General features: G+C 39.8%; 1 protein-coding gene across 1 annotated transcript; it reads right to left on the bottom strand.

Annotated features, from left to right (window-relative positions):
- Positions 1–1,785: 1,785 nt before the first annotated feature.
- On the bottom strand, positions 1,786–21,702 carry LOC140529049 (natural killer cell receptor 2B4-like). Its single transcript, XM_072647449.1, has 9 exons — positions 21,568–21,702; positions 16,552–16,896; positions 16,168–16,458; positions 12,230–12,349; positions 11,543–11,598; positions 5,828–5,893; positions 5,167–5,232; positions 3,941–4,000; positions 1,786–2,270 (listed from the first exon to the last, which is right to left on the bottom strand). Exons 1-9 carry the CDS (start codon positions 21,620–21,622, stop codon positions 2,211–2,213), a joined length of 1,119 nt encoding a protein of 372 aa, XP_072503550.1. The 5' UTR covers positions 21,623–21,702; the 3' UTR covers positions 1,786–2,210.
- Between the last annotated feature and the right edge of the window lie 2,484 nt (positions 21,703–24,186).

The following is a 24,186-nucleotide window of genomic DNA, read 5'->3' as shown; positions in this document are numbered from 1 at the left end:
TTCCTCTATTATAAAAACACTTGCAAATAGAGAAGAAGACTCATTAATTGAATACATTTCCCCCTTCCTATTGCATATTGTAGATTTCGAGTTAGAGGAGACCTGGGTTCAAATCCCACAGAATTTGGGGATAAATGAGTTTCAAAATAAGTAGCTACTACTTAATATTGATGATCGTTTAATATCATTTTTGGTCTTTAATAAGGGCCAGAACCTGATTTAATCAACCAGAAGAAAAGCCTGTACCTAACAGTGTCTTTGTTCTCTGAGTAAACTCAGAGAATACTTCTTCCTATGTCAACAAGGCCAGATGGAGTTGAACTCAGGCCCTCCTGACTCCAGGGTGAGTACTCTATTCACTCTGCCACCTAGTTGCCCCTTCCCTATTATTATTAAAGCCACCACCATTTTAAACTATAGGTCCAACCATGTCACCTCCCTACCTAATCAATTTACCTCCAGAATCAAAAATAAAATCCTCTTTGGGAAATTTTTAAGGCTCTTCACATGTTTGCCCCTTCCTTCCTTTCTAGTCGTCATACTCCATGCATTCTGTGGTCCAGCAATACTTGCTCAACTTGCTCTTCCTAATACATAACAAGTAATCTCCTGTCTCCATGTCCTTGCAGTGACAATCCTGCAGGCATAAAACATTTACCTCCTCAATCTTGCCTCTTAACATTCAACTTTTTTCAATGCTCAGCTCAAATGCTGCTACCACAGTCAGCCTTCCCTATACTGCTCCACCCCAACCACTTCAGTGTTTCCCTCTAAGATGATGTTCCTTCTATTCCATAGTTCTAAACTTGGTTGGTTTGTTGTTGTTTTTAAAAAATTATGTTGCTAACTGTATTTTGACATAATTGGTTTCCTTTGTGATCTATTTTATTTTATGCATTTAAAAACATGGAAAAGTGTTCATAGGCTTCACCAGCCTACCAAAAGGGTCCATGACATAAAAGGTCTTAAGAACTCTATTTTCCTACGTGTCTATCTTGTCTGTATCAAAGAATCAGAGTAAAAAAAATGTCAATGGGGAAATTTATGTCCCTATTTATTTAAATTCTTTTTCAGACATTAATATGTGAGCTCCTTGAGGGCAGAAACTACTTTTATGTTTGTGGTTCAGCATTTAGCACAGTGTCTGCTATGTAGTAAGTGCTTAATAAGTGCTTGTAGATTGATTAGAATCTCAGAAAATGAACATCTTTGTATTTAGTGATTTGTCATGTGACTTTCAGTAAAATTACCTCTCTATGCCTTGTAATTTCTATCTGTGATGTGCCTACCACCCCTTTCTCCCATAATGGATATTTACAATAATCCTCCAGAACAATCATATAAAGTCTATGTTACATAGGCCTTGAATAAACTCCAAATGGCCGCTCCAGAGCTATGCACATTGGTGGGTGAACTATTTCAAGGTCTTTGGTGAATTCTCCAGTTCAGTCAACTCTTTCAGCCCCCAAGTGGACACAGGTGCTTAAATACTATTTTTATTCCAAACACTGTTGATCATGGATAAGAAGAAATATAGAATCAGAGTATTTGACTCTGAGAGTTGCTTCTTGTGTCCCTCCTGGTTCGCTCATCTGTAAATATTCACAGAAACAAAGTTCCATCTTTTTAAAAGTAACATTCTTATCAATGTTACTGTATGGCTCTGTCATAAAATTCTATAGCCTTTGAAGAATTAATAAATAACAGTTGACCAGAGGGCAGTGGAGAAGTGCATGGTGTGTTTGACCAGACTGCAACATAGAATAAGAGACTGTATAAAAGAAATTAGAGCAAAAGATGTCAACACAGAAGTTTATGATTGAACAGTAACATGGGTTAGGCATATAGCAAGAATCAGGGGGTAATAGGATTATAGTCTGAATGTTCTACTTCAATCTTTATGATATGAAAAGAAAACTAGGAAGTCTTCCAGCATGTGAAATGGACCTCTTAATATTAACTTATGAACTGACATGGAAAAGTAATACACAGGCAGGCAAAAAGGAATAGTGCTTCACATCTTTGAAGAAAATCTCAAACTGATGGAATATTTGAACAATCCTTGCATTCTTTTCCTCATGTGGCTGTTGTACAGAGAGAGCTTTGTAATCCTCCAAGAGCTATAAAAATCTGAGTTGCTCTTATTACCAAATCTTCTAGCCCTCAAAATGCTTCAATAGTATGTTCACTTTGGACTCCAGTTCTCATTGTTAGGAATAGACGCGGAACATTTCCAGCTCCTTACAAGACAGTCGATTGGGTCTCTGGACCTGAGTAAGAAGAATTGGAATACATTCAGTTCCTACCTTCAGACCTACAATCTACCTGTGTCTACTCTACCAGATTCCTACACTCCTGATTGGTGATATAGAACCTTCCACACAGGACCATCTGACCCTTGAACCTCCACACCAGAATCTAGGCTTCAGTACTTGGGAAAGCTAATCTAGTCATCTTTGCTCCTCTCACTCTCCCTCTTCCCCACATACACTTTCCACCTCCCCAAAACACTCCCCACTCCCAGTCACCACTCCCCTTTATGTGCTGTTTTCCCATATTAGAATACAAGGTCTTTGAGGGCAGGACTGAGCTCTCTCCATTTGTGTCTCTGCTTCTGTCTCTGTCTCTCGCTCTCTCATTCTCTAAATGCATACATGTATAAAATGTACATGGATGTATACTACATGTATATATGTATATATATATATTCTGTATGCACACAGAATATAGACAAATATATAGATAGAAATAGAGACATTTTATAGCAAACCTTGTGTTGAGCACAGTACCTGGAATATAGCAAGGGCTGCACATTGTTATTGGTGGTGGTAGTGCAGTGGATGGAATGCTGGGCCTGGAGTCAGATGGATGTGAGTTCAAATCTTACTTCTGACTCTTACTAGCTTTGTGACCCTTGTCATTTAATCCTGTTTTCTCAATTTCCTCATTTGTAAAATGAGCTAGAGAAGAAAATGGCAGACCACTTTGCCAAGTATCTTGGCCAAGAAAGTATCTTTGCCAAGAAAGCCCAAAATGGTGTAATGAAAAGTCAAAAGCATGAAGCTTTGGGTGCCTCATTCCCAGGAAGCTGCTGTCTGCTGATTCTGTACTTTTGAGGTATAAGGCCTTCTTCGTGGTCACCCTTTGGTAGGAACTAAGATCTCTATCCTTGGGCAGAATTTCTCAATTCAAACCTCAAATGATCTTGGTCAGATTAGAGGTGTAGCCCTGTACGGAATTCCAAATATCAGTTCTGCCCGAGGGAAAGGAACAGAGAACCAGGCTAGAAGATCTTTACTAACAAAAGAATTAATAGAAAAAAAGCATTTATTTGCCAGGCACAGCCCCACGGGCACATTTTTTGAATTACAGTCCTGAAAATAATGATAATACCATAGATTATCCTGCATGAGCCAGTCAGTGTTACTCAGCCTGCCTTGCAACCTGCCGCATGATTTTATAAGAAAATTGCCTTACAGTTAGGATTTGCAATCTCTAGCCATCAAGAGGATTTCTCCGCTGCCAAATGAGAATCAAACCAGTGGCCCTGGCCTTGTTAGCATCATAGTCTAACCTACTGAGCAAACCATCTGCTCTGTTACACAAATCCCTATATGACCTCTGCAGTGCTAACCAAAAAAGGCAAAATTAGGTCATCAGGTACATTTGAATGGCCCAAGAAGTTCTGCCCTTTTAGGATTAGGTCTTGAGGTTGCTGTAGATTCAGGTCTTCTAGATTCTAACCAGGTCACTGACTGAAACTGAGGAAGCACTTATTTGCAGTAGGCTTAAATTTTTTCCCTCTTTGAAATGGGCTCTATACACAGTTACCCAATGATACACAATATCTATGCCTTCTCTCAAGCTGAAGCATACCAATGAAAAGAGGTTTGATGGATGTGGGGAGCCAGTATATTCAGAAAGTAATTTTGTAATTTACCTCTTGGTAGATAGTAACTGACTGGGATGAGTTGGGCTTCATTTGCTTGGAAGAAGGCTGCTGAAAATCCAAAGGGAGAGAGGAGTCAGCCTAAATCTGAGAGATGTAGTTACCACTGCTATTGTAGGGTAGCACTAAGTTGTGATGAACTTGGACCCACCCAGAGGGACCATGTAGAGACTTCAAGGAGTATCAAAGGTCCCATAGCCAGCAGTCAGTTCCCCCAGCATCTATTCCTCAGGGCATAAACATGTTGCTTTGTGATCTCCAGGGAGAGCAAGGAATGCCATCTTGTCTCTGGACATAGATCTGACTCCAGACAATGGTGAGTATATACACGAGGAAGAAAGTAGGTATCCCACTCTCATTGCCCAAAACCCAGAGTTTGGAGCTCCTAGCTGTGGCTGGCTGCAGTCTTAAGAACATAGCCTGACCTTATCTCTCATCCCTTATCTCCCTCTGACAGCAGCACACACTTTGACTAGTTCTTTTAAATATATTCAGGACAATCGAATCAACTGATGAGAAGAGAGGAAAGGACAACTATATGGAAGCAGACAATTAGCAGCAAAGATACCACCCAGCTTTGTCCAGCATAAGTCAAATCTTACTGAGATTTCTCCTTCTGGACCAGATCTATCCATGTCCAAGGTCTTTCCACCTAATTCTCTGAGGATTTGAGTTTGGATCTCTTCTCCTGATGTCCTTGGCATCACCTTTGCCTATTGCATCTTTTATCTTATCCCTAGATTCTACTCCTCATCTAGGCGGACTGAACTACACTAAGTCCCTCTGGCTACACACAAAGAAGGTCTCTTCTGCTGTCCTGGCTATACTGAACTAAATACTCCCTCTCTTTCTCTGCATTTTCTCTCCCCCTTGGGAGGATTCTGCTTTTATCTTTCCCGTCTCTCCTAGAAGAGCTGAAGAGCCTGTATCTCCTGTTTACTTATCAACTCTAAGCTATAGGTATTTAATACTAGAGTCCTGGCTATTTAACAGGTACACTCAAGACAGCATGGGCCAGAAGCCACATCCTTGGCCCCAAGCTAGGGGAGAGCAGCTCTTCACATCACACATAAACCCACCCTTAAATACACAAACTTTTACACATCAACATAAAGACAATCATACATATATCTTTTGAATATTCACATATGGATGTAGACATGCATGTTCATACAAATATAAACATATAAATACTTATCCTGGAGAAGGAGACATACACGCTTGGAGAATTGTACTAATGCATATATTGTTTTATCTTGACTAGCAGCTGTGGAAGCAGGAAGCTAGTGGTAGAAAAAAATAAAACCATTACAAAAGAAATGGTGCTGACAATGATGTGGAGAAGTGATCTTTGCCTTACTCCAACTCAGACAGATAAGAACTTTTACTCTTCCATTGAATTATTAAGCACATACCCTGTGCAAGATTTTGGTAAAATGTTTACAGTGAGGGAGAGAAAGGAGGAGTACAAGATGACAAAGAAAAACTTCACCAACTGTGTAAGCACTAGACTGAGAGTCAGATGTTCTGATCCTAGCCCAACCACTTAGCCAAATAGCTTTCTCTCTCTGGACTTCATTACTGAGTATCTCTGAAGATGTTTTAACAGTTAGAAAATTCTATTCCAGTACTATTGGAGAGAAATGACTTCCTCATTCTTACACTTTCCCAGATTATCCTGCTGTTATCATCTAGTGATGACTTCATTCCATGAACCTTCTATTACATTCCTGATAAGCTCACTGCTTTCTTTATAGAACAATATGGGCACGTGCTGCTAAGTCAATCAGAGGTGGCTCCAGCACACCCCTGACTCATATAGACTCCTGCAAGACTCTCTGTCATGACTCTGAGTCATCTGAGAAGTTGAAAATGTACCTGTTCTGGAAGTTGGACTACAGAATAGAAGGAGTTTCTTTTTTCTGCTCCACAGAAATTCTGCACCTATACAAGAGAAGGGATAAGTAGAGCATCACTAACCTTTCATTTCAAGTTCAGTATTAATACTATGTTCCTAACCCATATAACCAAACAGTTGTCAAATATTGTCATTTCTACCTCTATAACATCTCTCTTCCATATCCCTTTCTTTCTCCTCACACTTCCACTAGCCTAGTTCAAGTTTTTATCTCCTCTTTCTTGGACTACTATAATAACCCTTCCAATAGCCTCCTAATTGATCTCTGTTTTAAATCTTTTCCCTATTCCAATTCACCCTCTGTACAGCTACCAAAATGAGTTTTCTAAAGCTTGAGTTAGGCAGTGGCTCCCCTTTATTTATAGCATTAAATGTAAACTATTCTTATGGGCATTTAAACCCCTTCACAGCCTAATGTCAAACGAGTTTCCCTTCCTTATTACACATTTCTCTTCTTCATGCACTCTATGGTCCATTCAAAATACATTTTTTACTCTTCCTCATCCATCACACTTCATCTTCCATCTTCATGCCTTGGTACTTACTGCCTCCAAGCCTGGAATGTACTGATTATCTTCTCACTACCGTTTCTTGGAATCTCTGATTTCTTTCAAGACTCATTTCAATCACTGCCATTGACATGAAGCCTTTTCTGACCCTCCCTGCTGCCAGCTACTAGTGACTCCCTGTAACTCTCCCTGAAAATGTTCTATTTATTTTACATATACCTGTATATGGCTGTGTTTTCTGCCCGGATAGAACATAAGCTCCATGAGGGCAGACGTTGCGTTACATTTATTTTTATAATCTGCTAGTACAGTGCCTGGCTTGTTTATTAATTGTCAGATCTCCAAGAATGGTCACTTTTCAATGGTCACTGTTTTTTTTTAATGATCTAAGCACGCTTTTTTTCTGATGGTTAAGAAGTGGAAATCAAAAGACTTCTCATCAATTGGGGAATGGCTAAACAAGCAGTATTATATGATAGTGATGGAACACTATTGTACTGTAAGAAAGGACAAGCAGGATGATTTGAGAAAAACCTGAAAAGACATGAGCTGATGCAAAGTGAAGAGAGCAGGGCCAGGAGAACATGGTACATAGTAATAGAATATTGTACGATGAATAAACTGTGAATGACTTAGCTATTTTCAGCAATGTCATAATCCAAAACAATTCCAAAGAACTCATGATGAAACATGCTATCCACCTCCAGAGAAAGAACTGGTGCTGTCTGAATACAGGCAGAAGCATGCCCTTTTTGACTTTCTTTTATTCTTTTTTTAATCCAAGTTTTCTTGTAAAAAATGACTAATATGGAAATGTTTTACAGGATTAAAAGGAGAACTGCAAATGATCCACACATATGGAAATGATCATATATGTTTATGATGTTCATAATAATAAATATGATTTTTAAAATGTAATATTAATACGGAGAAGAGGAAAGCTGACAACAGCAAACAACAATGTTCTGTCCAGATCGGATTACATCTAAATATTGTGTCCAGTATGGGCACCACATTTTAGGAAGGGTGGTAGCAAATTGAAAGGCCTGCAGAACAGGGTTACCAAAATTAGAGAACTGGGGCCCCTGCCATGAGAGAATCAATTAAAGGAGCTAGGGCTATTTAGCCTCAAGAAGAGATTTATGGGAGACATGATAGCTCTCTTGAAATATTTAAGGAGGTGCCAGGTAGAAGAACGATTCAGTTTATTCTATTTCACCCAAGAGGGGAGAAATAAGAGCAGAAAGGGAGATTTTTGCTTGATATATGACGTAAACATCCTAAGAACTAGAGCTGTTCAAAATTATGTTTTGAGGGAGTGAGTTTCCCCATTGCTGCAAGCCTTCTTAGAAAGGTTGAATGGCCACTTCTCAGGGATATCTAACAGCCATGAGCTGGGCCATACAGCGTTGTATCAAGGGAGTGTGCTAGAGCCAGCTTGTACTGGCTTACAAGCCACTGTAGTTCAATTTCCAATGTGACCATTTACACTTCAGAAATTGTCAAAGCTATAAATCAGGGCTTGATTAATTGTTTTGTTGACTGTCTAGATTTAAGAAAGTGGTGTAGAAAATGTTAACAATGCACATTAAACTTAAAGCTGTGTTGTTCATGCATTCTTTTCTGAGAGGACATTATTAAACATTTACTTTAGCACACTTCTACTTCTGAGATTCTGAATTCCATGATTCTTAAATGTATGTGAAAAGTATTCTATAACCTTGTAGAACACTATACAAATCGAAGTCATGCAAATGTAAGGAATCAGTAATGTCACTAAAGGATAAATCTTTTACCCATACATTTAGGGACAGATGTGGCAGTAAGAATAGACTATGTTTGGAAGAGAGGAGTTTGCCAATAAGGCAGTTCATACTTCTATGTAAGATTGGTTTTAACTTGTTTGTTCTAAAGCAGGAATTCATAACCTTGGGAACATAGAGTCTGTGCTTAAATTTCAAAGAGTCTGTGAACTTGGATGGCAAAAAAAATTATCTTTATTTTCACTAACTTCTAACTGAAATTTATCATTTCCTTAAATTATTTTTAAAAATTCTGACATTCCCAAAAGACTCTTGAGGCAAAATGCCATCCACATACAGAGAAAGAACTATGGAATCAGAATGCAGAATGAAGCAGACTATTTGCTCTTGTGTTATGTTTTGTTTTGGTTTGGTTTTTCTCAAGGTTTCTCCCATTTGTTTTTATTCTTCTAATGTGAAAATGTGTTTAATAAGAATGTATGTGTAGAACCCACACAAGATTGCATGCCATCCTGGCAAGGGAGGGGAGAGGGAAGGGGAGAAAATCTGAGACCTATGGAAGTGATTGTTGAAAACTGAAAATAAATTAATTAATTAAATTTTAAAAAATTCTAAAGAGGGAGGTTGCACTAGGCCTATGACACATGAAAAAATTAAGAACACCTGTTCTAAAGGCATTTTTTCATTAAAATTGTCAATACGTCCTTAGATTAATCAAATTTTGAGTTACCCTAATTAGGAAAACGCATTTATATAAGGAAGAAAAGGGGACAGTAAAACAAGAAATGGCTCTAGGTCAGAAGACTTGGACTTGAATTCTGCCTTAGTCACTTAGTACCTTTGTGACTTTAAATTAGTAATTGAACCTCTGCAGTCTTCAGTCTCCTCATCTGTGAAAGGAGGGAGCTGTACCAGATAGTATTTAAAGGTCACAACTGATTCTAACTGTATCATACGACTATGATGATTTTTACTTGGGAGTTGAGAGCAGATTCTTGCTGACTTCCTGTGTAATCATCCTTCCATCTGGTGGCAGCAATGATGCGATGCCACAAAGGGAAAAGGGAAGAAAAAAATACTATAACAACTAATGAACACTTTCAAATTCCAAATATCAGAGTCAGGGATGTGATAGTTTGAGAAATAAAGAAGGAAGAGAAAGGCTCCCATTTTTCAGATAGTCCAAGGTCTAATGAAGGAGATAGCTATTCTCTGCTCCCATTTGAAATGGTCTTGTTCTCTCTTATGCTCCCCAAAAGAGCCTTTCCTAGAGGTACAGGAAAGAAAAGACATTCAGTGCCATTGAGTGATTCCTATGTTGGGCAATTCATACATCTAGTTCAGTGATATGGGCTCAAGTAGGGAATAAATAGAGACTGGGGTTTTCTCCTCCCAGGAGACCTTTGGCCCCCAGAGCGAAATAGCTCCATAAGAAAATTTCTCTTGTGCAAGAGATGTAGTGGTTGTATCTTGGAAAACATGCCACCCAATTACCTATACATGATGGAAATTGCTTGGCTGAGTGGTTTTGCCTGAAACTCCCATATTGATTTAGAGCTAGATGAGATTTTATGTTTATCTTACCGCCCACCCTACTTGTAACACACACACACACACACACACACACACACAAATCAGAGGCTTTTTCTTTCTTATCAGCTCTGATTTCAATCATTACTTCTCAAATAACTATCAGTATCCAGCTAAACCCAGGACACTAATCCTCTCCTGGCATTTTCAGAAACTGGAGATTTTGCGTAATCTATTGAGTTGCATGATAGCTGGTACTTGCTTACCAAGACTGACCATCTTGGATGTGAGACGCTGACTCAATGAAGGCTGAGCTTTTGGGGTCTCAGTATAGTAAATGAGAAGTGACCAAGCCTTTTCTCTGAATTATGTCCTTATTAGTGAAACGAGAAGGGGAAGATAACTCTAGAGCCACCGCTACCCCCAAATGACTGATATTGTACAGAAGAGGATAGCCACTGAATTTAAAAAAACAACACTTTTGACCCTAAACATTGAGGTGGGGTGGGATTGATACAGTCCCCAATGTGAAAGAGATTAGGGAACCTCGTTCCAGAAAGGTATGATGGTGGGTAATAAAAGTGCCCTGATTTCCAATTTGGAGCATGCACAGACATTCTGTAACTGGTTCTGGTTTGCTACCAAACCATCTGACAAGGATACAAACTGTTGACTGTGCAGCTAAATGTGTTCTGGCATGAAACAACCAGGGTCTTTCTCTTGGGCTCCGGCTTTTTCCTGTCTCACTGCTGTTCCAGTAAAAGAAACAAGGGGAAAGACCTCAAGCCCTTCCCATCCAAGGCTGACATGTACCCCATGAATACAGAACTTCTCTCCTTTGAATTTTTCATTCTTTCTTGTTTTAAGTGAAAGATATTAGAGTTGGCTATGATCTTGTACATTCTGAAAGGTCATATTATTAAGCCACAAAAATCTGGGTGGTGAAGTGTGTGCAAGGACTTGACATTTGCCAAAAGTCAGATGGCAAGGAACAAAGTCCCTGGCACACCTGCCTGGACCAGTCCAGAAGTAGCAGAGCGGCAGATTCATCTACCCATCAGCCATGCCACATTTAGAAATGAACTTCAAAAAAATAATTTTAAGTATATATCTATATATATGTATGTATGTATATTTATGTATGTTAAGTTAAGTATATATATTAAAAGAAATTCATTTGACATGTGTGGTGGATATTATATAGAAGTAGTATTAAGTTTGAGTCCACTTTCCTTAGGAACAGAGACAGCTAGGGAAGAGTGCCCCCCCGGTGATAGGAGGGAATGTTGGGGCTTCTGTTCTTGTTATACCTTCAAAGTAAATATAACTTTGTAAAAGCTAATTGATAGCATTGAAGAGAACTGGGGCAACAATCACTGACGCCAGTGGAGAGAACACACCAGAATGGGGCCTCAAGGGGATAGCATTAGAGAAAGATGCTTTTGACCCTTCAGAGGTTTCCCTGGAACTGAATGGAATGAAGTAGCTGGCCTCACTCTGAAGAATGAGTTCAGAGAATCACTACAATACTTACTACTTTTGTGCAACTGGACAACTGATGGCCTCCCTAGATCAATTTCCACATCTACAAAATGAGGAGGTTGGACTAAATTACTTCTGAGGTTCTATCCAATTCTAGATCCTACGTTCCAATGTTTCTGTCTCTGCTTCTTCATTTTTTATCATCTTTCCCTTGTCATACTATTTTTCCCCTTTCCTTTCCCATGACCAAAATCCAGATTGTCAAGTGGGTGCATACAGTCAGGATTGGTAAGACAGTCCTTGATTCCTGTCATTCCAAGCCCTGCTACAAATTGCCATGTCCCAAGGAACATTCTGGACACTCATTCCAGCAACACCTGGGTTTACATACCTTATTTCTCTTGGGCTTACAACAACCAATGTTCTTATAAGATGTCGCATTCATATCTGTGGGAAAATAGAAGCAAAGAATGAAGATGCCTGAGCTGGGACTGGGGTACTTCAGAAGTCATGCTTCCCTCCCCAGTGCACTGCCTCATTGTAGGACTGCATTTCACTATTCCAAACGAATGAGTTCTCAGAAAGATCTCCAGGGAAGGCAATCTTACACCTTCATCAGGCAACTTCTCCATTGTGGCAATCAATCAAATATCGAGCAATCTGTACCAAGAATTACAGGCAAATTCTCAAGACATCAAGAATACCATTGACCACATTTATATGGCCTTTAAGAGCAAGGTAGTATTTTGTAACAACTATGCCATGAAGCAAGTAGATCCTGGGAAGCAGCTGGACACCAAGACCCTGGGAGGAATTTCTGAGAGTAGGGATAGGTGTCCAAAAATTGCCAGTGTCTTATATGATATATCACTAAGACTCAGAGACAAAGTAGGAGATGTATACATAGGTTTGTGGGATATCAGGAGGGACTGGGATATAGTATATACCTCTCACTACCACCCCAAATATTTCTCTCCAAGGATTCTTGGGAACATGAGCTGTGAGAGGCTATCAAGATCTTGCATCAACTAGAACCGCCTCCTGTGCAACAACCACTGATTTGGGTCTTTCTACTTGCCTGCTACTTGCTTCCTCCTCCTCTTCCTCTTTCTTGATACATACAGGCAAACAATGGTGCTGAGAAATAGAATGACCAGGGGAATCATAGAGAAAGCCAAAACCAGCGGCAACCACAATTCTGAGAAAGGCAAAAAGAACAGGGACTGAGATCTTATCCTTCCCACTCATCTCCCAACTTTTCTCTCTCATCCTAGAAAGACACACTGCATCATTTCATAAAAATTAGAACTGAAGGATGGACCTTAAACTGCTACAGTGACAGCCTTTAATCTATACCTGTCAGGTCTCTCTACTTTCCCATACTCATTCCTTTCTCTGTTCCTTTGCTTGTGGTAGACCCTTCATTTGGCATGCCCTCCACTTTTGCCTCTGCCTATCCAATTCCTTGGGTAGGCAGTAGATGTAGATTAAGTAGGTTAAGTTTAAATCCAACCTCAGATACTTACTAGCTATGTGACTCTGGGCAAGTCACTTAACTCTTTTTGTCTCAGTTTCCTCATCTGTAAAATGAGCCAAAGGAAATGGCAAACCACTCTATTATATTTGCAAGAAACTCCAAATGGGGTCAGGAAGAGTAGGACATAACTGAATGACAACAACATCCACCTCTTATCCATTTCAAGTCCCACCACGTCCATAAGGTTTTCCTAAGATTCTTCAGCCTTTGGGGATCTCTCTCTTTCAATGAACACTTCCTTCTGTGGGGCTTAGTAATACTTAGTCACATATTATTGTGCATTATTCACTATTGTTTAGGAATTTATCTTTACTCCCAAATAGATTGTAAACTCTTTAATGGAATAACCACATTTTATCTTTTTCCATAGTCCCTAGAGTTCCTAATAAAACACCACAATCGTAGCAAACACTTAATAATTGCTTGACTTCAGCAATTGACCTACAAGCTTCTTTTCCCTTCAGCTCCTTCCATTATCCTCAATGATACCAATATATATGTGGATAATTCTTGTAACACCCTGACTTATCAACTCAACTATCCCTTTTATTCCTATTGCCTCACTCTTCCTGAACCTATTCTTTATTTTCATCACTGCATCTCCCTTGAGCCTTACCTCTGTGTTCTACCAGGTCATCATCCCTGTTCTGGCAATACTTTTCATATTTCAATATAGACCACTTCATTAGTCTTTTCAACAGTGCATCACTGTCCTCTGTCCTTAAATTTTTTTCCTCCTTTTTCTCCTTGTAGCCACCCTGATAATCTCCAATTCAGAGAAACCTCTTTCAACAACTCTGTCTCCTAGCTAGTCATAATACAAAATTCACACTTTCTTATCTCATATGAGTCCTCACCACTGCACCATAATGTTTCTGTTTATCATTTATTTACCCCTTATAACTATCCCCACAGCAACTGCTTCAAACCTCCACCATGCTCTAGTCTCCAACTCACTGACATATTCTTCTCTCTCAAAAGATATTCTTTCCTTCTATTTTACTAGAAAGATTTTAGACCCCTCTTCATGAGCGCTCTCATTTTCTTTTCTCTTCAAAATGTCAAAATTTCTCCATGTACTCCCCTATCCTCTTCTCACTCCCTCTGTTGAGGAGGTGATGTTCCTCTTCCTTGAAAAGAGTAACATATGCCCTTGATTTCATGACCTCCTGTGTCTTTTGGGTCCCTCCATTTATCATTCCATCTGCTTCTCTTTTTATCTTTGGCTTCTCTCTCACTCCTCAGTCCTTCCTCTCTGCCTTCAAACAGGCTCATATCTGTCCTTTAAAAATTTTCCCCTTTGCTAGACTATGCATACATGTATTAAGGGATTTGTTTTGAGTGTCTTTTTTTAAAATTACTAAATGTAGGTATTGGGGCTGGATAGTTGGAGGGATAGATTAATTTTTTTAAAAACTTAGTTATTTGAATTTTTAAAAACACTAGAAATCATTTCGTTAACATTATTATTTCTCAAGCTATAATCTTATTATGACTTGTACCTTCACTCTTAAACCTCTAGAAAGAGCAGTCTGTTTCTCTACTTTCTCCCTCAATAGACTAATAGGAATTAACTCCTCACTTTCCTGCAGTCTGGTTTCCATTCCCATTATTCCACTGAAATTACTTTTTCCAAGGTCATCGATGCCTTTTATTATGCAAATTCAATGACTGCTCTGTCATTTGACACTGCTAAATATCTTTCTAAAAAAATCTCATTAAATAAAAAAAGAAATAGTATTTAAAAAAATTTCACTTTGCCCTTGGCTTCCCTCTCAATCTTCATTCTTTCATCTTTTACCTCTAAGCCCCTTAAGATCTTCAAAACTTTGTCCTTGGCCTTTTTTCTCTCTTTCTATGTTCCTCTACTCCTGTGATTTAAATGATCACAGTCACAAAGATAACCATGCAGTTTAAGACTCAACTTTTAGCCTGAGCAACATCTACCATTTCCAAGTGCCTATTTGACAACTACTGCTGGCCCCTTGAATTCAAGACATCCAAAGATAAATTCCTCATTTACCCTCCATGAGTCTTCCCCCTTTACCAAATATCTCTGCATCAGTGGACAGTGCCAGTCGCAGTCTCCAAAGTTCAGAACTATCTCTGTTTTCTTTTCACTAAGCAGACCCAAACAACTTTTTAACAGCTTTGTATACCTGGCAAAACAATCATATTATTGAATAGGTCGTCATATCACTTCCCTGCCTGAAAATCTTCAGGGACTTCCCATCACCTATAAAGAATCCATGTTGAATTCTTTCTCCTCCAAACTCAAGGAGTGCTATTGTCTTCACCACTCAACTTGGCACTAAATCAGATTCTGTCATGTAATAATTTGAAATGTTTCACTTGTGGTGGTGGTCCTCTCAAAGAGGACCAATGACATCATGAGTGATGTCTTGACTTGCATGTGAATGGGCTGGGATATGAGTGAAGAAGATCATAAGTTCCATGAAGGCAGGAACTATAACTTATACCTTTTTTGCATCTTCCATAGCACCTAGCATAAGACTGGACACATGGAAATTTTTCCAACAAATCCATATTGGATAAACTCAAAGTCCCAAATGAATGTTTCATACCATACTTCAGACATTTGTAATTCATGGTAGAGTAATATGATCACTTCCCTGAGTTGCATGATTTAGCAAAACTGGGCTAGAATTTAGACATAAGCTGTTTTTTTTTTCAAGGATTCTATTTTTAAAATTCAACAGTCTAGGACAGATAAGGCATTTCTCTTTCCCTTCCTGAAAGTACCACAGACATGGTTCATGATTTTAGATGCCATATCCTTTCAAAGCCATTGGCTCAGCATGCCAGTTTCCCTGTAGGGAATATAAGGTGAGCTACTGACCCACCTTCAGAAGGACATATTCCTTTCTCAGAGGAGAGGTAGCCTGGTAAACTCTCTCTAGCTCAAACCTCCTTATGACCAAGGGGACACGGTTGCAGAATGGCTCTCTGACTTTGAAGGTGTAGTCTGGAGCCATGGAGGAAAGGATGACAGATTTAGAGCTAGAAAAGATATTAAAAACCGTAGACTTAATTTTTACAGAGGAGGAAATTGAGATGTGTAGAGGTTGAGGGACTTGCCAATATAGTTATGCGTCTGAGGTAAGACTTGAATCAAGGTCTTTCTAAGTCTGAGACTACTTACTATGCTATCCACTACATTGGGGTACTTCTCAAAACCCCTCTTTTTATAGATAAGGAAATTGAGATATAGAAAGAAAGTTTCCTAGAGGATGACACAGAAAACAAAACTAGAAAATGACAATGACAAGAGGGAGGGGAAAGGGGGTGAACCCATAACTTTGGCTTTTATAGTGTAATAAATTAAGTTCCTGAGCTAACTAGCTCATGTGGGGAGAAGGGGGACATTAGAAGGATATTGTCATCAACAAAAAAAAGACGTAGGACTTTAGTAAAGAAACATCTTTTCTTCTGTTGCTGTAAGAAAATATTGTCCTTACCTCCAGTTGAACGGTAAAAAGGGTGAGCGCATTCCCAAGCAAGGTTGATTGTGCGGCTCCGTGAGCTAACTGGGTTGCTGACATTACAAGTATAGTCACTCTCAGTGTTCTTGGCTTGGATATGGAGTTGTACATGGGCTTGTTTCCCTGGGGGTTTAATTTGCTCTCTCCCTCTGTACCAGGTGTATGTCAAATCATCATTCCCATGGACGAAGCAGGACAGGTTCACATGGCACAAAGAGTTGTTCCATGACTTTCCAGTCACCTGGATGCTTGGATCCTGGACAGGATCTAGAGGCAAAGAAATCTGTTAAAATTGGCCCAGGTGAAACAGTTTCTACAAAGCTGATAGAGAGGCTGGAAAATGCATTCATAGGTACTCACCGAACACTGAAACCTGGAAATATTCAGTCTCAAAAACATGTCCTGTCTCTGTGGTGATTTCCATGAAATAGAGGCCACTGTCATTCTTCTGAGTTGAGTTAATCAATAAGGTCAAGTTCTTTGTTTCGACTTTAACTCTGTTTTTAAATTGCTCTTTTCCAAATATCATGTTTGAGGCATTTCTCCAACTCAATATCTTAAATACTTCCTGAGTTGAAGACAGATTCACAGACCAAGCGAATTCTATATTTTCTGAAGACTTCTGAATACCAGTCGGTTGTAACTTGATATGACTTCCCATGATGACAGGCATGCTAATTGTTTTCTTATCAGAACCTGATGTTCCTAGAAAAGAAAAGTCCAGGAAGTGAGGGTAGACATCATTGACTTTGTGTGCAAAATCTGATTAATTTTACTCTCAAAGGAAATTACACTGGACAAATAACCCCTCCAAAATGAAGGTTGATGTATATGTTCATAGGGCAGGCTCAGCGCAACATTAGGGTAGACTTTCTTCCCTTGCTTTCTCTTTTGTCCTCCCCCAAACAAATCTTATATACTAAATATCAGCTATGTGCACAGCCTTGAAGAATAGTTCTGCTCCAGGAGTTTATGATATAGGAGAAAAGAACACAGATCCAATGGACAAACATTAGACAATTTCCCACTATTCTGGTGTTATCAGCATAGGCAGCATTTCTAAACTATGTCAAATGATGAGCCAGTCTGCCTGATTTCATCCTTACTGGAACTACATGAAGCTCTTCTTTATACAGGACTAGAGCTCATGTTTATACAAGCTATGGAAAAGTCATCCCTCAAACTTTTAAGTGTAGTTAAGATATAGTGAAGAGGAAGAAAGTATCTCAGGATTTTTCCCTATTCTTCTATGAAGCAAACGATTCTTCTCTCAAGTCTCTTGCCCAGTTATCATATCACTGATTGCGCCCTGCCAAGCTTTAGTCTTACATCACTTCCAGTATCCACTGCTTTGGCTCCTACACATGTACTGCTGAACAAAGGTGGAGAAAATAAGGTAAACCATTCTGAATGGTTTCATGATCAAACCACATTCTCAGCAGGAGGAGCTGAAGGCTTTCAGCCCACTTTCTCATTTGAAAGTCTACATCCTCATTGTTCACCAATCAAGGTTGATCTCTGCCTATCAGGGGCACCCATTTTTCCAAAGGTATTTAAGCATTTGATGAACTCTGTGATGGGATCTTTGATTGTTGAGAGAGATTAGTGATCACAAATTTATTGATTAGCTAGCTAATCAATAAATTGATTTTTAATTCACCCAGAAACTCTCTCTCAAGATTTTCATTCATCACACTACCTTCTAGTCTTTTTACATCTCACTCCCTTCCACACACTTTTCAATTCAGCTACCCTAGCTTCCTTACTGTTCCTCAAACATTTCACTGGCTGTCCCCCAGTTCCGGAATACTCTCCCTTCTCATTTCTCTCTAGGCTTCCCTGGCTTTCTTTAAGACTCAGATCAAATGCCAAGTTCCCCAGAAGGTCTTTCCCAGTAGTGAATGCCTTCCCTCTGATATAACCTTCTACTTACAATTTATATACATTTTTGTACATTGTTGTTATCATGTCATCATATTTAAATTTCTCTGTATCCCCAGACCTTAGCACTATGACTGAATATCTCCTCTCTACTCAAATGACAACAATCCTACTTCAGGACCAAATTATATTTTATTTGAACTATAAAAATAACCACACAATCAGCCTCTGTGCCTCATGGTTCCCCTCTCCTCACTCTAATCCTACTTCCATATAGTTAATTAAAGTGGTTTTACCAAAACATATTTCAAAACATGTCACTTTCCTGACCATTTAATTTTAGTGTCTCAATATTACCTCAAGGATCGAAATTTGCCGCTTAAGGCACTATTCTCCTTGGGTCCAATCTAACATTTTAGCCTTCCTATACATTCCATCCATTTAAACACTATCACATTCAGGAAAACTACCTTCCTTCCAGTTTCTCACACTGCATACTCTGTTTCTCACCTCCTTGCTAGACTGGTATGACTGGAATGAACTCCATCTTTGCCTTTACCTCAAAATTCCTAGTTTCTTCTAAGGAAACTCAGCTTCAGTTCCACCTTCTACAAGAAACCTTTTCTAATTGCCTCAGATTCTAGTATCTTCCCCTCGAAAAATTACTTTTCATTTATCTTGCATATGTAGTAATAACTACAACAGATCTTTCCACAGGAAGCCAGACAGTCAAAAAGCATTTATTGCTCTTGATGGTGGTGGTCAGTTGTTTCAGTCATGTCCTCCTCTATGTGGCCTCATTTGGGGTTTTCTTGACAAAGCTATTGGACTGGTTTAACATTTCCTTCTCCAGCTCATTTTACAGATGAGGAAACTGAGACCACCAAGCTGCCCACAAGCATTTGTTAAGTGATCACTATGTGCTAAGCACTATGTAAAGATTGGAAACACAAAGAAAAGCAAAAACTTCAAGGAGTTTTCATTCTAACGGGAGAGACAATATGCATATAAATAGGTATGTACAAGATGCTTACACAGTATATGGAGGGCAATATTAGAGGTAAAGACCGTGTCAACTGGAGGGATCAGTAAAGATCTCATATGAAAGGTGGCATTTGAACTGAGTCTTGAAGGAAGTCAAAGTTTCTAAGATGCAGAGATGAGGAGGGAGAACATTCAAGACATTGGGCACAGAGTCAGGAAATGGAGTCTTGTGTGTGAGGAAGGGCAAATAGATCTATGTAGCCTAATTGTAAAATGGATAGAAGGGAGTCAAGTGTAAGAAGATTAGAAAGGTATGAAGAGGACAATCAATGTTAAATGCCAAACAGAACTGTTTCTATATCATCCTGGAAGGAACAGGGAGCCACAGGAGGTTATTTAGTAAGGAGGTGGGGATGAAATGGTCAGATTGCACTTAGAAAACTCACTGTGACAATTTAGTTGATAGTAGTTTGGAAAGGGAGGCAATTACTGGCAGGGAGAATGAGGATGTTATTGTAATAGCCTAGGTTAGAGGTAATGAGGACCCAATGAGCTAGGGTGGTAGCTGTGTGAGTGATGAGAATGGGACATAGATGAAAGTAGTAAAGATAGAAATAAGAAAATTCGGCAAGATACACATATTTGGACATACATATATAATATATGAGACAGAGAGAAAGAGAAAGACAGACAGAGAGAAAGAGAAAGAGAGAGGAAGGGAGGGAAGGAGAGAATAACCTCCTGTTGACAACCCACAGTTGAAAAGGGTATAGTATGAATGACAATTCATAATGTTCCATTACATTCCTGTACCAACCAGTTAGTCCTTAGCTGCTAAAGCCAATGGCCTTTTCTGGGTCTTCATACTCTATAACTTCTTTGTTACTTTTGTCACTGTCCCATTCTCTTGGATACTTACTTTCTTCTTCCTTGGATTCTATGACAAGGCTCTCTCCTAGTTCTCCATAGCTGACCATTCCTTCTCAGTTTCTCTTGCTGAGTTTCATACACAATCATTTATAGCCTGTCCCATTGACACAACTGTAGCCCAGGGCTCTGTCCTGGGCACTTTCCTCTTCTTTAAATATACTCTTCCCTTTGATCTCATCATTTTTCATGTGTTCAAATTGTCATCTCCCTACAGGTGATCCCCAAATCTATATATGTACCCCTGAATTTTCTCTTGAACTTTCATCCCACACCTAACAGTGTGCTGGGCATCTCCACTTGGAAATCCCACTGACATCTCAAAATTAACATGTCCAAAGGAAAGCTTATTACCTTCTCCCCGACCTAAATTTGCCTGTCCTTCAAACTTCTTCCTTTCTATTGAAAGTACCACCATTCTTTCATCATTCTTTCACCATTCTTTCATCATCTTTCACTATTTTTTCTTCAGTGATACAGGTTCTCAATCTGGGTGTCATCCCTGACCTCTCATACTCACTCAGCACACATATCTCATCATTTGCCAAATCTTACACTGCCTACATCCACAAGATTCCTCAACTTCCATTCTCATCTCTCTATTGATATAGCCACTACTCTACATGAGACCTTCATTTTTTTTCACATGTAAAACTGCGATAGTTTCCTAACTGGTCAGCTTGGCTCAAATTTGCATCACTTCAACTGAGTCTACAAAGAGTTTCCAAAATAATACACGGCACAGATATGGCCATGTTACCCTCCTGATCTAAAGTCTTCAGTGCCTCCTTGTTGCTTCAAGGATAATAATAACTAACATTTATGTGCGCTTTTGGTGGCACAGTGGATAGAGCACTGGACTTCAAGTCAGGAAGACTCATCTTCCAGAGTTCAAATTCTGCCTCAGATATTTACTAGCTATGTGACCTTGGGAAAATCATTTAAATCTGTTTACCTCAGTTTCTCAACTGGAGAAGGAAATGGCAAACCACTCTAGCATTTTTGCCAAGATAGGGCTTTGAAGAGTTGGACATGACTGAAATGACTCAAAAATAATAAATTATGTGCCAGGCACTGGGCTAAGTGTATCACAATTATCTCACTTGAATAACACAACAACCCTGAGAAGTAGGTGCTATTATTATCCTCATTTTAGAGTTGAGGAAGTTGAGGCAGACAAAAGTTAAATGACTTTCTCAGTTTCACACAGCTAGTAAGTGTCTGAGGCCAGATTTGAATTCAATTCTTCTTGACTCTAGACTCAGTGATCTATCCAATTCACAGGTAGAAATGTTCCCCTGTATTTCACAGCCAGGAAAGGTGAAGTCCAGGAAACAAAAATCTGTTTAGAGATTCTGTTTAGGGTCATTAAGTGAGGTGGTGCCTATGCTAGTGAGCCCTCCCACTCCCAACCCCATTCCCATGCTGGTGTCCAGACTAACTAAGTCTAACCAAGGGATAGACTTTGCTTGGGTCCGGTATGTGTCAGAAGCTACTACAGCCTCATTTGTAGTGGCTCTCTCTTACCCATAGGGCCTCTCTGGTCCTAATCATACCTAATCCACCCTTCTGGTAACCCCTTACCTTGGTCCCAGAGCATGACAAAGAAGATGAGGGGAGTGAAGGCTTTCCAAAGCATCTCTACAGAGTATAGCTCACAGCCAGGGTTCCTCAATCCCCCAGCTAAGACTTCCTTCCCTCAACAACTTCCCCCTCAATGTGACTTACACAGTCTTCTGTAGACAACAGGAGGTTGGTGTATGCCGGGTGGGGGGAAGTACAGGCGGTCGTTGAAGTGCAAAACCCTCTTATAATTAGTCCAGCCACAGGTTCCTCCATGCTGTGGTCGATGTTGTGTGAGTTAATAAATTGTCAAGGCTTGGTTGAGAAAGCCTCAGCCCCTGAGCTCTGGCCACATACACGTACAGACTTGAGACCAGCAAAGGCACAGAAGTTGCTAGTGAGGTCAGCTCCTCTGCTTTTAGGCTCCTCCCTCTCTTAGTTCCAGCAGTGAGTTTTATCAACAAGATTTGTTAGGTGTTTACTATAGGCTCAGGACTCTGCTAAGAACTAAGGATACATAGAAAAGCAACAGCAGACCCTACCTTCAAAGAGCTTGCCATCTAACAGAGGAGATAGCCAGTAAAACAAAAATAGATACACACGAGGTAATCGTAGAGGGGAAAGCTCTGGCACCCTGAGGGATGGGTGGAGGGGATAACTGCAAGGTCACCCACAGGAGGTGGTCTTTGACCCTAGTCCTGAAGGAAACCAGAGATTCTAAGAGGCAGAAGCTAGAAAGGAAAGAACATTCCAGGCTTGGAGGACAGCTAGTGTTCCTGGAACTGCAATGGGCCAGGATAGTTGGCCCATGGAGGGAAGGAAAGTTTAAGACAGGAAAGAGAGGAAGGGACTGGGTTTGTAGGAGTTTTAAATGTTACATACAGGACTTAAAAATAAAAACAGCTAACATTTACATAACACTTTGAGGTTTGCAAATACTTTACCTGTGTAGGGGGCAGGGAGCAGACTGTTCTATGAGGTCTTTCCTTAGACCATTCTGCCAACTTCTCACCAGGTTTGATGAGCCTGCTTCCAGAAGTGTATGGTGGAGGGACAGATATCCCCTTTCACTAAGCTTTCCCATTGGCTTATGGTTCATACAAAAAGCATGAACAGGCAAAATCTATCTCTGTCTCTCTCCCTTTCTTTTCTTTCTCTGTGTCTCTGTCTCTCTGTCTGCCTGTCTCTGTTTCTGTCTGTCTCTCTGTCTGTCTCTGTCCCTATCTGTCTCTGTCTGTCCCTCTGTCTCTATCTCTGTCTCCCTGTCTCCGTGTCTTTGTCTCTGTCTCTCTCTATGTCTCTCTCTCTGTCTGTCTCTTTCTCTCTCTCTCTCTCTCTGTCTGTCTCTCTCTCTGTCTGTCTCTGTCTCTCTGTCTCTCTCTCTCTGTCTCTCTCTCTCTGTCTCTGCCTGCCTGTCTGTCTGTCTGTCTCTCTCTCTCTCTCCTTTTACTTCAGAAGACCGAAACACTATGGACCTCCACTATGGAGAGCAGTGCTAGCACTAATGCATAGACCTCCATATGGTCACATGGCTGCCTCTGTTCCTTCTCTGTATGTTGTGTTTATTCTTCCTTAGTCTTAGACAAATGACTATTGGAAATGGAAGAGAATGGATTATGACTTTATGAGCTGTGAGTAGTCAGAAGTATCACCAGAGGTCATCATTTGGCCTGAGAGCAAGGGAGAGAGAGATCCATCTGTGCCAGCAGACAGCTTCTCAATATTTTCATCTCTACAGCAAGCTGACAGATTACATGTGCAGGATGAGATGCACATTTTCAGATACAACTAATGTATGAGATTATTTTGCTTGATTGCATTTATTTATGACAAAGGAGGGTTTAATTTTAAAAGAATTGGGGAGGGAGGCAGAAGGGTAGAGATAATGATGTGGGGAAAAACAGAAATGAGAGATCTTAGCACGGAAGAGAGCAGAAGGAAGGTCAGAAGAGGATACAGATGAAACAGGAAAATGTCAAAACTACCTTGATAAATTGAGTAAATACTTGACCTTATGTCAATGAAGTCAAGGCTACAGAAAGAGTCAAAAAAACCGGAATTAGGCAAATAGAGAGCATGACAGAATGGAGAGCAGTCAAGGACCTAGATGTTCGAAGTGAGGGTGAAATCTAGGTTTAATTTAAATGGGAAGGACAAACAGAGGAAATTGTACTAGAAGAAGGAAATGAGAAAGTTCAGGACTTTGGAGGGAATGTGTTTGCTAGTTGTATTAAAGCCTAAGGTGTGGCCATGGCAGCAAGTAGCTACATTTGAGTGCAGAAGGATGTCATGGCAGCTTAAGAAATCATAAAACCAGCATAATGGAAAGTTGTGGGACATAAATCCTAAAACCTCTAGAGAGAATGTAAATCATGAGTGTTGGTGTTCACTCATTTCAGTCGTGTCTGACTCTTTGTGATCCTATCTGGAGTTTTCTTGGCAAAGATACTAGAGTAGGTTGCCATTTCCTTCTGCAGCTTATTTTTTAAGTGAGGAAAATGACCAAATAGAGCTCAGTGACTTTCCCAAGGTAACACAGTAAGTAAATGTCCTGAAGTTGGATTTCAACTCAAGCCTTCTTGACTCTAGGCCCAGCCTTCTATTCACTGCACCACTTAGTTGCTGAGTCATAAAGGAGAA

The sequence above is a fragment of the Notamacropus eugenii genome, chromosome 2 (assembly GCF_028372415.1).
Source record: "Notamacropus eugenii isolate mMacEug1 chromosome 2, mMacEug1.pri_v2, whole genome shotgun sequence".
Classification (NCBI taxonomy): domain Eukaryota; kingdom Metazoa; phylum Chordata; class Mammalia; order Diprotodontia; family Macropodidae; genus Notamacropus; species Notamacropus eugenii.
This window is presented reverse-complemented; position numbering and strand designations above follow the sequence as displayed.

Bases quoted from the DNA above. Each gene is read 5' to 3' on its own strand.
- LOC140529049 (XM_072647449.1), bottom strand. From the start codon at position 21,622: ATGCTTTGGAAAGCCTTCACTCCCCTCATCTTCTTTGTCATGCTCTGG. The intron at 5,233-5,827 runs GTACATTTTCAA...TTCTACCACTAG, and splicing joins TAGTCCAACTTCCAGAACAG to CTTCCTGCTTCCACAGCTGC. The intron at 2,271-3,940 runs GTAAATTACAAA...CTTCTTACTCAG, and splicing joins CAGTTACTATCTACCAAGAG to GTCCAGAGACCCAATCGACT.